The 15,399-nt window shown below is 35.1% G+C and overlaps 1 protein-coding gene across 1 annotated transcript in view; it reads left to right on the top strand.

The window, feature by feature from the left end:
- The window catches only part of LOC114360122 (epidermal retinol dehydrogenase 2), a 45,778-nt gene that overhangs the window by 29,104 nt on the left and 1,275 nt on the right, over positions 1–15,399 (top strand). The window contains exons 3-6 of the mRNA XM_028314696.1: positions 10,559–10,683; positions 13,394–13,504; positions 13,932–14,179; positions 14,483–14,599. Of these exons, the coding sequence (XP_028170497.1) occupies positions 10,559–10,683; positions 13,394–13,504; positions 13,932–14,179; positions 14,483–14,599 (601 nt within the window). The remainder of the gene's footprint in view (positions 1–10,558; positions 10,684–13,393; positions 13,505–13,931; positions 14,180–14,482; positions 14,600–15,399) is intronic.

Raw genomic sequence — 15,399 nt, 5'->3', positions numbered from 1 at the left:
TTGCCGGAGCTGACCCTGACTCTGCCCGCATCATCATCAATTAACTTAATTTTACGTTTTGTACGTATGTTATTAATTTTTTGCGGGTTTCTGACAGAAAATTGCGGTCACTTAACTCTTTCTGTTAATTAAATTATTATGAATTTAATTTCATCACGCACTTTTACTTTCTTTATTTAAATTAACCCAACGATGATGATGATACAATCATTATACCTAGTTACCTATTTTTATGTTTCTTCCTCGTTTTCTATTCTTTCAAAGCAGTGCCTATCGCCGGCGAAATGGCGGTATACATGTGAAAATCAGTGCATAGAAATTTGTAGGTACCTATTAAACGTTCCACCATAAAAATGACTGCCTTTCTATAAAGTTACATTTCTTCAAGCTGACCTTAAATTGCTTTTTGCGAATAATTCAACGAGAACTTTTCAATGTAAATTGATCTTTTCAGAGTTAAGTTTAATGTTTATTGACTCTACATGATGACTTCTCTCATTTTCACTTGAATTCACTAGTCCTTTAAAATTATGTTGTAAAATTTAAACTGCAAATAACATTCAAATTACTATAAGCATACTTAGCTAAGTAAGATCTTACTACTCGTTTGCTAAACATCGCATATCTTTGAAGTGTTAGAAAGTATGGGTACTTAAGCCATATGTTATTGTCGCGCCAAAAGTAATTTTCCCAGAGAAAAGTTCACAAACTAGGGACATGTAAATGGCTATGACTTACGACTATTCTTTGTCATTTGTCTAAATGAGATGGCTAATAAGATATTCTGAAGATGTACACATAAACCATGTATACCATGTTTGAAGCAAATAAAATTATTCTCCAAACAGAATTCAATTTTGCACACATAAAGTTTTGCATCTTTAAAGGATTAGTGTAACTTTTTCTAAGTGGATTTGAAAGAAGTAGTCGGTCTGGCATTTTTGTCGACGCTCAAACTGGTTTCGTGCCGCGATGAGAAAAAAATCACATACATCACAAACCGAATGCTCGGCAGTCCCAACTTCATAAGGCTTTGGCTGGGAGTTGTAATTAGACACTGGATTACTGCTCTGAAAAATACGAAGCTTTTTTATACATATATTTTTAATAGTGATAGTCAATATAATATCGTAAAGGTAACATTGCTTTATGAGTAAGTTATGTGTTAAAGTTCTATGTGGTTCTACTAAATTACTATACCTCTATTATAGCGACATGTAATGCTTACGCGTTATAATGTGGTAAACAATATCCGCTATGATAATAGTATTTTCGTTTGTATGGTGACATAGTGATTTTGAAGAAAATGAGCTTTCTATGATAACACTTTCCACGTTCTCTTTTAAACCGTAGCATTCTGGTTGACCGCGCTAAAATATAAATATTATGTGAATTCTCTGAACAGTATCACATAAGGGTTAGGTACTCATCCCATAGTTAAATATTAATTTGCTGTAGGTACTTTTTACTATAAAAGACCAAAGAGCGCAGGTTGAATCCCCGCACATGAGTAACATGTGTTTGCAAGTACCAACCTATTTGAAAAAAGTATTAAATACCTATGCCTATACTTAATATCCTTTATCTTTAATAAGTTATCACACGTTTTTCAGTTACGCAGATGACGTAAATTCGCGAAACATGTGTTATCATTTTAGCAATGTAATACTTACAAATTAGGTAAAAACAAATTAATGACACCGGAGTCAACATCCTTCTATACCCTGCATGAATACAGGATGTGTCCGTTTGCGATTTGCGTGCGAAATGCTAATAAAGTTTAACTGCAATTAGCAAATGGAAATTTAAGTTTTCTACAGCATTGCCTAATGTTACTCGTAAACTCATACCCGAACATAATAATTGCTAGAGAAAGTGATGCGCGAAAACCAGAGCAAGTTTAGCAACAGCTGTCATTGCTGTCAATAACTGTCAAAGTCTCCGCAAAGAATGGCGGAGGATGCGCGGGCGTGCGGCGCTCGTTTTGGTAACTTGAGCCGCCATTGTACGCATTTCACACACTTATGACAGGTAATTGACGGTTAAGATAGGTCCGTAACAATTTTAATGCGTTTTAATTACCGCCATTAAAATATTTTTGCTCAGTCGGATATGGCTGCATATCGTAAAACATTACGAAGTTATTGCTGATGTTGCTTTTTCTGAGTTTCATATTATACATTATATTATTAGTAACAGTTTATAGCCTATGAGTATTTTTAAACAAGGCGAACATTATGGCATTTAGCAATTTCTAATTCACATCAATCTTTATCGTTCCGTTAACTACCATTAGTTCTGTTACTTTTAATGAATTTCCAGGAATTGAATTAATTAACAATTGTATTGTAGCAGTCCGTATTTGCAATCACGATCTAAAATTGGATTACTCTCAACTTATCACAGAAGGGACTTTACACGCGACGACCGTCGCTGAAATCGTACTTAACTCTTTTTCGCAAATCGTAACTAACAAAATGTAATCTTAACCCTTTTAACTCACACTTTTTAACGCGTATTTTACAATCTTGCATTTACTTTACTGAACTTTTTAGCCTAAAGATTTTTGTGAAAAGTGAACACGTTCCACCACAGATAATATGTTCCACGTTTTCTGAAAACTAATTATTGTGAAAAATATAATTGACTTATTTCATGCGGCAGGTACTTATTTTAAAAAAGTCATAATATGTGGTAAGATGAAGAATTGAGGATTTGAAGTTATTCAAATTAAAATTACTATTGATTACATGTCACATAAAAATATTTAGATAGGGTTGACATGATATTTAACCACGTAAAGTACGGCCAACTAGCAGCGATACGAAAGGTCGATTCGACTGTCGAGTTGACAATCTATTCTGTCTCTTTCCATCTTGTGTATTTGTCATAATGTCTCGTTCTCCCGCCAAAATATGTCAAAGTCAGACGGGTTCGTCAACATTCGGACATAAATTTTAGAATACATAGTTGTTGCAATTCACGAGGGCGAATCTGTTACTTGTCGGTTCTTATTTTATTATTCCGATATATTTAAGTATCTAAGAAAAAGGGGTAGGCCTGTAATTGCCATACACCGGGCACATTGTGAGGCAGAAATGTTATTATTATTCTCGTTATTTAATTTAAATCTACATTTTACAATAATTCAAATTATAACAAAAACGAAATTCAATAAAACACCTATTTTTATGGTTTGCCTGATATTTTTTAAAACTATATTGCCTACAAAAATATGTATTCTAACTAAGTATTAAAAAGTTATGCACCCCTGCTATTGCAAATGACCATGACATTGGGTTTGTTTACATTTGGTATCTCGTTGGCCATACCATACCATAGGTGTTTATTAGTACAGTAAAAGAAGCAGTAAAGAATTTACTCATGTGGTAGCACCGTGTAAAGGAACTTTTGCGCTAGCGCAGCCGATCGCACTCTCATGATGGCTACCATTAGCCACGCTCGTCATTATGGTGAAATAAAGGCTAGAGATTGCTTTGCGTATCTCCACGTGAGCACTATACTAACATAATAGGCCATACACCTCATACTACATAGGATAGCCACCTGTAGAGAAGTACTAAGAAAGTAGCATAATTGAAATGAAACCGCAATGAGTTCGACTCTCATGATATGAAATAACGATGAGTATCTACAATCTACGTACCGGCCTATCAATGTAATATCTACTTAGAGTCTAGGGTACTATACATAGGGCGCATAATATCTACACGTATGAACTGAAGAGCTTGTTTGTTTGGTTGAACGCGCTAATCTCAGGTCCGATTTGAATAATTTTATGGGTGAATGAATTGGATAGCCGATTTACGAGGACAGCATCAATGAAAAATTTTGCAAAAACGGGAAAAAATATTCAAATGATTTTCACGCGTCGCGGGCACACAATACGCAAAAAATAAGACACCCACTTAGATTTATTATGTTTAGCTAATATTCATTTATATTAAATCTTTGAGTCTAATTGACTAGACCTTATGTGGTTGGCAATGACCGACTATGACGAATGACACACAATACATGTTTATCTAAAATCACTGCGGTGAAGGTTAATTAATTGTATTATACACCTTTTGTAGTAATTTGCTACGCCGAGGACGTTAGGAATTACAAAGGAACGGCTTCGTCACGATAACTGAGCGGAAGTAAAATGAAAATACTCAAAAACACTTTAAATTGCAATTAATTTGTAGAGTTAATCATAGCGATTCAGTTAAATATAAACACACATAATTCATACAATTAATTCTTAGTTAAAGTAGTGGACAAAATATGGAAGTATTCTTTGATAAAAATAATGTAAAATGGATTTCAATTTTCTACATGTTCCATTACATGCTACGAAATATGGGTTTCTTACATGTTAAGTAACTAAACGAAATAATTATCATAATTTTCCTAGAAGTTTTTTTGTTATATAACAACGTCATACTTAGGTAAGATGGAATTAAATTAAATATTCGTAAAAAGTTCGCAATATACATAGGTTAGAGGTTCTAACCTTTGTATATTTGCCTAGATTTTTTTGCCGTAACATAGAAGTAACAAACAAGTCAAGCGTCACAAAAAGGCATGTTAGTTAATTCCTCCTTAGGTCACAGAGTTGGCCACATTTGCCATAAGTAATGTAAAATCGATCTACTTTTAGGGTAGCTGCCAAAACCACGATGACCGAAACTTCATGATGCACCAACATTCTTACCTATGTTGGGAGCATGCGCTGAAAAACTTTCAGCTTTTATACAATAACGTAGGTCAGGCGTATTACTAGCTCATTCTATAAATGTATTTTGTTTTCGAAAATTAAATTGGTGATAAAACCTTATTAGGTATACCTTCTTTCTACAATCTTTATGTTTTTGCATTCAGAATGAAGATACACGTCGACATATTATGCGTTTAGCGATAGTACTTAGTTGTAAAATAAGATTACAAAAAGCTCATTAGTTTACGGCCTTTTCGGTTTTCTTTCAATTTTTATTTTAGCTTGCTCCAATTATATAGTGAATGTATCACTACAAGGTTTCATTACGACATATCTCAGGTATAACACTACAAAGCTCTATTATAATTTAATTTTTTTACAGGGATCTAGTATAAAATCATGTCTAATAGAAGTTTCGTACTCTTTATGCCATTTCATACTATCTTCATACGAAACCACCAACGAAAATTATAGTTTTTGTATGGTTTCTGATCTTCTTAAACCGTACAGTTTTACTTATAGTTTGAGTTAAAGAACTCTGGAAAATTTTCAAGTTCAATAATGACTCAATTGAGCTGAATCGGCGCTGAAGCACGAATGAAGTGAGTTTTCATCAACGAATCGCGTGCGCATAATGATGTACAGTTAACAGAACATCGGACTCTACATTTTTGTTTCAAAATAGCGCTTATTTACAACTGTATAAGATGCTACAATGTTTAGATTGACGTGCTATAACGCTAACGTGTGTAGTGTTTGTTCGTAGTGCTCTTGACCGAGTAGTCTTGAAACTTGCACCTGAACCAATCAGTCGATAACGACGTCGTTGCTCAAACCACGGAATCCGGCTCACCTTGACACCGCGTTATAATTTGAATCTCAGTTTTAGGAAATGGGATCGGAAACAGTTTTTTTATTACAGCATTTTCTTTTTTCACTGTAACGAACTTGGTAAAAAGTGGCTACTTATTCCCACCTCTCTTTCAAATTGCTGAAACTCGTAAGTAGTCGAAATCAACAGCTTGATCGTCAATAAAAACCCAACCAGTGAATGCCATGTTTGTCCAAGGGGAAAGTTAAACTGTCACTGGACCCGCAACGAAATTAATCAGAAGAGAACTACGAGTATTTCTCATATAAATCTTATGGCTTAAAATATTTTGTACCAACTATGCCAGCTATTTGTCATCTAATCGATTGTATAACTGAAGATAATGTTTCCAGGTTGTTTATTTTTAATACATCTAGCATTAATATCAGATTAACGAGTTACCTATGTGTACTTAGATTTCTCTTCAACTTGAATACAGATTTATTTGAGAGATAAAATTATACAATAATAATATAACTGACCGCTAAGTGTTGATTAATCACTATTTGATTGCTTTAATTTTCTTTAATCAAATAAACATTAGTCGCCTTTAGAAGGTGTTTAGGGACTCGAGTCAGATGCATTATGCACGTATCTTTGTAACACGTGATTATGGATCTTAATTGGAGTGTTAGTGTGCTCAATTAATCCTTTGTCTCGTGTTATTGTTAGTCTATTATCGTTTATGATGGCGTTCATAATTACCATAGGATAATTAGACCTATAGAGCAACATAAATTATCGCATTCATGTATGTTTAACATTTTCCGCGTTTGAACTATAATTTGGTATTTACTTTTTGAAGATTGTATTAGAGTCAAAAATGTATAAATTACTAGAATAGAATAGAAAACTTTTATTCTGTTGCCACATAGAAACACATTACATAAGTACATAAAAAAAACAGAGTCAAAATTACAGAATCAGTAAAAAAAATAAATAATAATAATTCTTCTTCTTTGCCTGGTCCATTCCCATTTTATTTGGGGTCGGCCCTCCGCGTCATGCGTCTCTAGGCGCATAAAATAATCGGTAAAATTACTTAGCCGGCGTTGCAGCAGCAAAAAGGTCCCCATATACTTTTTAACTATTTTAGCACATTAGAAAAATCACGGCCTTTATGCCTTAGAGAAAGATCAACGGTGTCATTGTCTTTACCAGACATTGTGTCATCACTTTTTCTTATATTACAAAGCCTATATCATTCTTCCCAGCAAGGCTCATTTCTCACCACAACCGAAAGTAATAAACCCACAAAAGCAATAATAACAATAACTCACATAATTTCATTACAATGTTAATAAGAAAATTACCCGTCTTTCTCTCATCAAGAATAATCAGCTGCGAAAGAATTATCCACACACGGAAGCATTTCCCGCCATGGACCGGCGCGCGCGCATCGCGGCATTGACACACATGCGTGTACAGTCGGCGCCGATAGGATTTGGCAATCTTATTAACAAAAGGCGATAAAAATCTACTGAAATAGGCATTAAATGTTAGATATCTCACCGTTATTTAATTTCGCAATCAAAGATTTGGTTATTAATGACTGTAAGGACATAGATGATAGAGAGACAGTGCCAGTCGGCCTTTTTTGTCAGTAAGATGGTCATTTCAATATTGATGTGGACTGTACGTTAACTAGAAATACGATGATCAGTTGTTCAAACGCCGACAGACACCTGACATTCACTTGGCGAGAATATCATTATACTGGCTTCGCCTGCGGCATCGCACGTTTTATTTGTTCACACTGGCACATCTTTGGATAACTATTAGTTAAGTATAGTTAGAAGTATGTTCCCGGGCAAGAAATAAGCAATAATGCCACGCTGAAAGGCTTTTTATCTAAAATTCTGCTCATTTAAATATTGTATTAGTATACCTGAGATCTACAGTCGATCAACTCGATATGCGTCAATCAATATTTAATATAATGGATTTGTAATTTTGTATCATAAAATACATGTTTAATTCCTGAATATAGCTTGATTTAACTAATCAATTTAACCTTTACTATTAAAAAAAATGCTTAAGGCCGATGGGGCAGCAGGGTTCTGGAATGGAGGCCACGTACCGGAAAACGCAGTGTAGGACGTCCACCCACAAGATGGACCGATGACCTGATAAAGGTAGCGGGAAGGCGCTGGATGCAGGCCGCTACCAACCGTGCGATGTGGAAGTCATTGGGGGAGGCCTATGTTCAGCAGTGGACGTCCTGTGGCTGAAATGATGATGATGATGATGATTAAAAAAAAAATTAAGGTTATGGCCAAAATATATTCTGCCAACCAGCTTCGGAGGCGGCGGTGCAATCGGAACTTTTGGCTGGCACCGTTACTTTCTACAAATTGTACTCGAGGGGCTACGCTCCTTTGTAACACCCAAAAAACACTAATAAAACGTTCAGCAACTCTACATATTTATACGAATTAAATGTGTATTATATCAGAAACTGTTTGAAAAGGAATATTATTATGTCAGTGGACTCTACCAAGGTACTAACTAGAACTTTCTACAATAATGGTGCCGGATCTCTAAAAAAATATCTTACCGGTATTTTTTGTAACTAAAATCAAAATAATAAAACTTTATTGCCATTGATTTATGCAAATAAAATTGCCTTGGCATTCGTATATTGCTTTCCAATTTAAAAAAAAACGTCGCTGTTTTAACTTTTACAATTAGCGTGTCGCGAAAAGGATTCAAAATTCATGTCATTATTTTAAATTATAACTTCCTTGGTGTGTAGCCCTCAGGCTATTTCGCGGTCAAAATCATACAAAAAAAGCTTATAACGGGCCGAGTCTTAATGGGCAGTGGTATCAGGTTCTATAGAAAGCATCTCGGGTGCCCGCGGCTTGTGTCTGTATGAGGACGTTCGTGTTTTTGGCTATGTCTGTCTCTATCATTCATTCCAAGATGAGAGGGATGAGACATGAAAATCAAGTTGCAGTGTATAACATAAGGTCTACAGATTAAATAGAGCGCGCGACAAGTTTAATAGGGAAACTGGCCAGAAAAAAAAATACTGATGATTAATTGTTACAGTCGCCAACGCGACGCCTCAGACTACAGCTTCGTAAAATAGCACGTATTGCAACTGCATAAATGCCATATTGTTTGTGCTGTTATTCGTATCTTATGGTCGGTGAGGTTGATAACCTTTAAATTGCTACTGATATTACTACTTTTGCACTAATATTTATTTTAGGTAAGACACTGTCATCAAATAGGTATGAGGCATTGAACCTTGTGAAACAACAACAATTATTTTCTTTTTTCATTAACAAGCCAAGTTATTAAATCATCGAGTGATAAGTAAAGTAGGTACTGCATCATTAGACAAAAATATGTATCTGCCAAAAACTATCGTGACTAAATAAAGAATGAAGTACTAGCAAATATTATCCGCTCTCTCTAATAATAGCAAAGTTACGTACCTACTTAGGTAGTTGGTAAGTTTTTTTCTGTCAAACCAGTTTTTGTTTTGCCACACTTCGAGCCCAGAATAATCTATACCAATGATTAACCAAACAAGAATTTTATTTTTATATTTTAAAGACAGGAACAACATAAACAACAACATTGTTTTTATGACTGCTAGTTTATCCAAAGTTTTCCTAGGGTTTTCCACTTAATTTAATTATTAAACGTCATCATACAAAAAATGAATATTTAGATATAAAATGAAAAAAGCAACATATTAGACGTCATATTTTTTATTAATAAACATGTCAATGAAGAGAGAGTTTAAATTTAAATTATTTAGTAGATAAATAAAGTTCATTATAAAGTATTATGTAGGTATCATTGGCTACTATAATACCTAGTAACTACTCGTAGTGAGATAAACCTAACAGACTGATTCGAAATTCCAAACAAAAGACTTGTCTCACATTTCACACCACTCAGATCCGGATGTTTTTGAAGTTTTTAAGATTTGACATGCAGGATGCAGGTTGTTAAATTAAAATTAGTCAACAATGAAATTTGAGAAAAAGCTCAAAGTAAAGTATGTATAATGGGGACTTTTCAATCATCAATTTAAAACTTACATAACATTTATGTTGATAAATTAAATTGCACAATCATTATTACTGTCAACGCGTTAATTCACAGCGAAAGCTAAGATTGATCGCAAGGTGAAAGGTTGCGGGTTTGACTCTTGCGCGACCGTTTGAAAAAATGTCATTAAAAAAACAACGAAAAAAGGACCGAAGCATAATTATATTTAAGTTAATTCAAAAAATTTAATAAGAACGAATTTATTTTGGGCTGTTGTCTGTCATTCACAACACAACAAGCGATTCTCGAGTTAGGTAGGATGAGATATCGGATTTTTAATTTTGATGTGTAGGATATAGATAGTTAGTTTCAAAGGGTGGGGTTGATAGACATTGCTCGAGATTTGTAACTCTTTACTAGAGATGATCTATTGATAATGTGATTTTGTCTGTTTGTCAAAATTCAGTTAGGTATACCTCTACGTTGGTGTCGTTATCTGCACTGGCTATAACGAAAAAGTCACAGACTTCGAAATCGTTTTCTACCGTAATGAATAACATATCTTTGCATATGTGAAAACGTGTTTACGACAGTTGATGTCATTGCTATACGAGTGTCATTTGGGTATGCTTATCGGTCTTTGAACTTACCCAAAGTATCGTACCTCATCGTAGTATTAATTAGTAGAACTATTGAATACTACTAATAGGTACATTAAAATAACACCACCCCTAATACCCCACTCTACCTTTGGATATAGTACGAGGTGACTGAGGGAGAAAACGAATATTAAGGCTCTCAAACTCGTCCATAGTGTCGCTATGCCATATGGCCATAGTGCTTGGGGAGCTGCGTAGGTCAAAGGCTCTGGTTAAATTACAGAGTATCGTCTTCCTGCAATGGAGACTAAGGGACCTGATGATGATATTTTACTAGAACGTCAATTGTTACAGGGTTGGAAGACACAGTAAAGCTGGTGAACGGCATCGGCGGCAAGTGCTACGGGTACGTGGTCGACTTGGCCAAGAAGGAGGACATCTACAGGGTTGCCAAGCAGGTGGAACAAGAAGTCGGCAGGGTTAGTACTACACATATAGTCATTCGACTATTCAATTTATTGTTCTATCAACTGTTTAAGCACCTTACACAAAACAAACGATACGAAGAATATCACAAGTTGTAATTGACATGCTCTATTTTGAAGTTAAAGGGAAAAACGAGTTTCTTCAAATCGATTGGTTGTTTTAATAACGAACTTCAAAACTTTTGACGATTACGACTAACCTTTACTTTTAATTGTTTTGAAATTATCAGAAGCCAATCGTTAACAATTTTAAGATGTTATTTACATAAAACTGGCCGCGTCATTTTGGTCATTGATCCGGATCTTTTAACTGTAATAAATTACCGTGCCAGTATGTCCCTTGCGAATTTTGTAAAATGAGAGAAAGGAGTCCAAAATTTCTCTTCCACCTTTCACTAAGTATGCCTTTTAAATATAACAATATAACGATAAATATAACTTGTGATTCAATACGTAAACTGCAGACACATTAAGCATCAGTTTATTGGAAAATATTTAAATTAGCATTTGATGTTGCGGATGTATGCAGATGATGATTTCATACATTTTTATAAATTACCATAAGTTAGTTAGGTACAGTCGTTGTTAAAAAGTGCGTTGACAAAAAGTGCATAACACAAAGTAAACGTATTGCGTATTGCGAACTTTTTGGCTACTTTGGGTGTCACGCACTATTTGACGTTGACTTTACTTAGTTAAACTCTTATTTAAGCACCTGTCACAACTACACAATATGCTACAATATTTAGACGGATGCATGTATGTGCATTTCCTAAGTATGTTAGCACTTAAGTAGATATCATTACCTACCTAAGTGCTTGCTACATATTGAAGAGATGAGTATCTCCAGGATTTTTTAGTAAAAGTTTGTTATCAAGCTGAAATTCAGGGTCATTGTGACGTGATTTACCAACTCATGAAGGTCAGTCAATGCGGGAAAACGTTGCCCAACATAGAATGGCGCGTCCATTGCGTTTCACCACTACTATAAAAAAAGAACTGCCATGCGAAATGTAATAAAAATTAACAGTATTAAGTTTTTATCGATTAAAAGCTTGGTTTACATAATATTCTTAATACATAAGCAAATAAGGCAAAATAATAATTGGCAATATTATTTAGATCCGTCACCAACCAGCCATTGTGGAAATCATTGGGAAGGCCTATAATGTTCAGCAGTAGACGTCCTATGACTGAAATGATGATGGTAAAAGCAAGAAGTACCAATGATGATTATTATTGAGATCTGGTTTAATCTGTTGCAAAAAAACTCCATTTTGTTTACTTAATATTCAATATGAAAAATAATTTTAAGATTTTCCTCACATCAAAAAAGTTAAATTATTTTATCTTAATTAAAACTCTTAATTAATTAAATATTTCCTACTAATTTTCAGCTTTCTAGACTTCCTTGCTTTGGCTGCGCCTTAATTAAGCTAAGATTCAATAAAATTATGAAAATAAAAATAGAATTCCATTATATACCTTTATTTAAAACAACATACCTACAAGTAGGTTTTGTTATTGTGTAGGTACCTACTTAGTTACATTAGGTACGTATCAAGATTCATAACATAAATTGCAACTAAGTGTTATTTATTAGTTAGCAGATTATGTGTTTTTAGTGACCTAAGTATTACTTGTGTTGTTAATGACTGTTACAAACATTGTTGTAAAGGTAATAACATTCTTGAATCTTTTATCCTCCTTCGATATGCGTGAGGTAGTCCCAAACAATGTGTCAAGCTCGAAATGATACCTAACCATGACAATGGTTATTGTTCCCGCTATGAGTCAAAACAAATTATGCGCGTCCACGAAGTCATACCTAGGTACGCCCGTATTCACAAACATTACTGACTACTGTGAGGTCTCACAGAGCACGTGGACGCATAGGGTGACACACGAACCAATCAAAGAGCTCTATTCAACGCTGTGCGTTCGATTTGCTGCTTCATTTAAGTGAGCATCGTTTGTGAATACGGGCGTAACACAGGTAGAGACAACAGCACCGCAAGCTAAACACTGAGGTCTCTTATGGCATTGTAATAGGTGCTATATTGCAATAAACATGTATAGTTTGATGTGCTGTTTGTCGTTTGTACCTAGACTTAACGCATGCCTAAATCTGTTGCAATTTGCAATGCGATTTGTACCTACCTACCTAAATGATTAATCAGTCCTCCGATTGGCGTCTATCATACTCGTACCTACTAATATTATAAATAGTAGATTATATTTCTGTATTGTATGTTTGTCACGACTTATACTCAAAAACTACAAGACGCGATTTCAAATAATGCGTATTATCCATGATATGTTAGGTTGATGAAGTATTCTATTAAGCTATTCATACGGGCAAAATCTTAGTTATTAATAGCTTATTGAGCTTTTCCATTAATTGACCACGATGGCCTATTTACTTAATTTTCAACCTAATGTATGATAACTATACCATCCAAAATCTATTCTTCCCATAGCATATCACTATGATCTAGTCTTAAATAAACAACTTGAAAAAATCGAACTCCCTAAGGCGGGAATTGAACCCACGACCTTTCGCTTGCCGGGCGACTGCTCTTCCATTTTCTTCTTCATTTTATCAAGTTGTTTATTTAAAATTTAGTTTGAAAAGCGACTCTAATCGCTAAGAAATTTTAATTATGATCTAGTCTTTTAATAACACCACACTAATTGATTCCAGGTGACCCTGCTGGTGAACAACGCGGGCGTCGTCTCCGGCCGCTACTTGCTGGACACGCCGGACCACCTCATCCAGAGGACTTTCGATGTCAACGTCTTGGCTCATTTTTGGGTGAGTTAGAAGTACATTGCTTCTTAAACACGTTCACGAGGCTTTTTCTGGGAGTCGAGAGTGATAAGGAAATCATTGGTTCAAAGTTTAGTCAATGAAAATGGAGAAAGAGTCCGTAATAACCTGCTTCTAAAAATATCTCAATGATCCAACCAAAACAAACAGCGATTTTGGAAATTGGATTAGTTCAGTGGACGAAAATAATGAAAAAACCGAAATACTTAAGAATGGCTATTTTCAAAATATTTCAATAATCCAACCAAATAAAGTTCTATGACAAGCCCTAGGAAAAAGCTCTACTTACCTAACTAACACTTTTGGGCTGAACTAAGGTTATGCTACGACTTGTGCCAAACTTATAAACTTTTAAACTATTTTGAAAGTTAAAAAATCTGCACATCTTAATCCATCAAATCAACCATTCCAGACCGTAAAGGCGTTCCTGCCATCAATGATTCTGAACAACGACGGGCACATCGTCACCATCGCATCCATGGCCGGCTACGTAGGAGTGGCCAAACTGGTGGACTACTGTTCCTCCAAGGCCGCCGCCTGTGGCTTCGACGAGTCTCTCAAGCTAGAGCTCGAATCCAAAGGCATCAAGGGAGTCAGAACATCGCTCATCTGCCCATTCTTCATCAGGTCTACGGGGATGTTCGACGATGTTAACTCAAGGTAAGCTAGACATATGCTATAACAGTCGTTAAGATCATATATATGACTTCATGAAGTTAGTGCGCTAACAATATCACAAATCTACAGCACGAACTTGTTGTGTTTAGGTAGTTTAAAACCAAGCCTAGCAGACCACATTTTGAAAGTAATTTTGCCAAAAGCGGTGTGGTAGAATATTCAAACGTGTGAATACTTGCTTTCACATGATATTGAATTTGTTCCCATCACGCCCATTTATGTGTGAGATATACTCATATTTACTTAATTTAAATTTGTAAAGACCCATATTTATCCTTCTTCCAGGTTTCTACCTCAGCTGAGCTCAAACGACGTGGCCGACCGGGTGATACTTGCCATCCGCACCAACGAGCCTTTCGCAGTCATACCTGGTTTCCTAAGGGTGCTACTGCCCTTTAAATGGTAAGTAAACATCATTACATACAGTAGCTACTTGTTGTACAGTTGCGTAAATAAGTAGGTATAACTTTAAGTACCTACAAACGACCTCAACACGATATAAGTCATAAATCATAATCTAACAGCTATTATTATCATCATCTCTGCAAACATTAATAACTTTCGGAAATACCAACTGCTATGCTTTATATAAGTAACACGATACGATGCTAAAGCCTTTTTTGAAGTTTGAAAAACATTAATTAGGTTTTATGCGCTACTTCTTCTTGGCAGCCTACATTATGTTCTAAAGCATTGATAGAGTTATGTTTGGGTCGCATATAAGAGCTTTTAAAGGCCTGAAGTTTAACTATTTTAATTCTAATGAGCATGTTACGTAAGATCATTATGTAACACGACAATTATAATGGCGCTGATGATACATACTTAACAATTTGTTATTAGATACAAAACACACATGTCTTGCACGTGCCATAATATTATTATTAATGGCTTTTTATAACGCACCTGGACACTCAGCATCTGCTATTTGTTATGATATTACCTAACTAAAGCCATCAGCAGCGAAGAATTTTAAACTAAGCATTTCCTCTGTATCTTGGACCGAATCGAACGCACGTTAGCTAGCTGTGAACAAAGGTTTCCTTAAGGAAAATTGAATGATAGTGACGGGCTGATTAATATTATTAAAGCTAGTGGCAGGCACCATCTTATTCTAATTTTAACAAACGTCAAAAATCTGTCAAACTCCATACAAAAAGCACCGGTTATCGTCAAAGATACGGTCAAAGTTAGGTGGTGCA

Source organism: Ostrinia furnacalis, unplaced genomic scaffold (genome assembly GCF_004193835.3).
Source record: "Ostrinia furnacalis isolate ACB-3 unplaced genomic scaffold, ASM419383v2 OfSCF4894, whole genome shotgun sequence".
Lineage (NCBI taxonomy): Eukaryota > Metazoa > Arthropoda > Insecta > Lepidoptera > Crambidae > Ostrinia > Ostrinia furnacalis.
The sequence above is the reverse complement of the archived record's forward strand: the minus strand, read 5'-3'. Positions and strand labels throughout refer to the sequence as shown.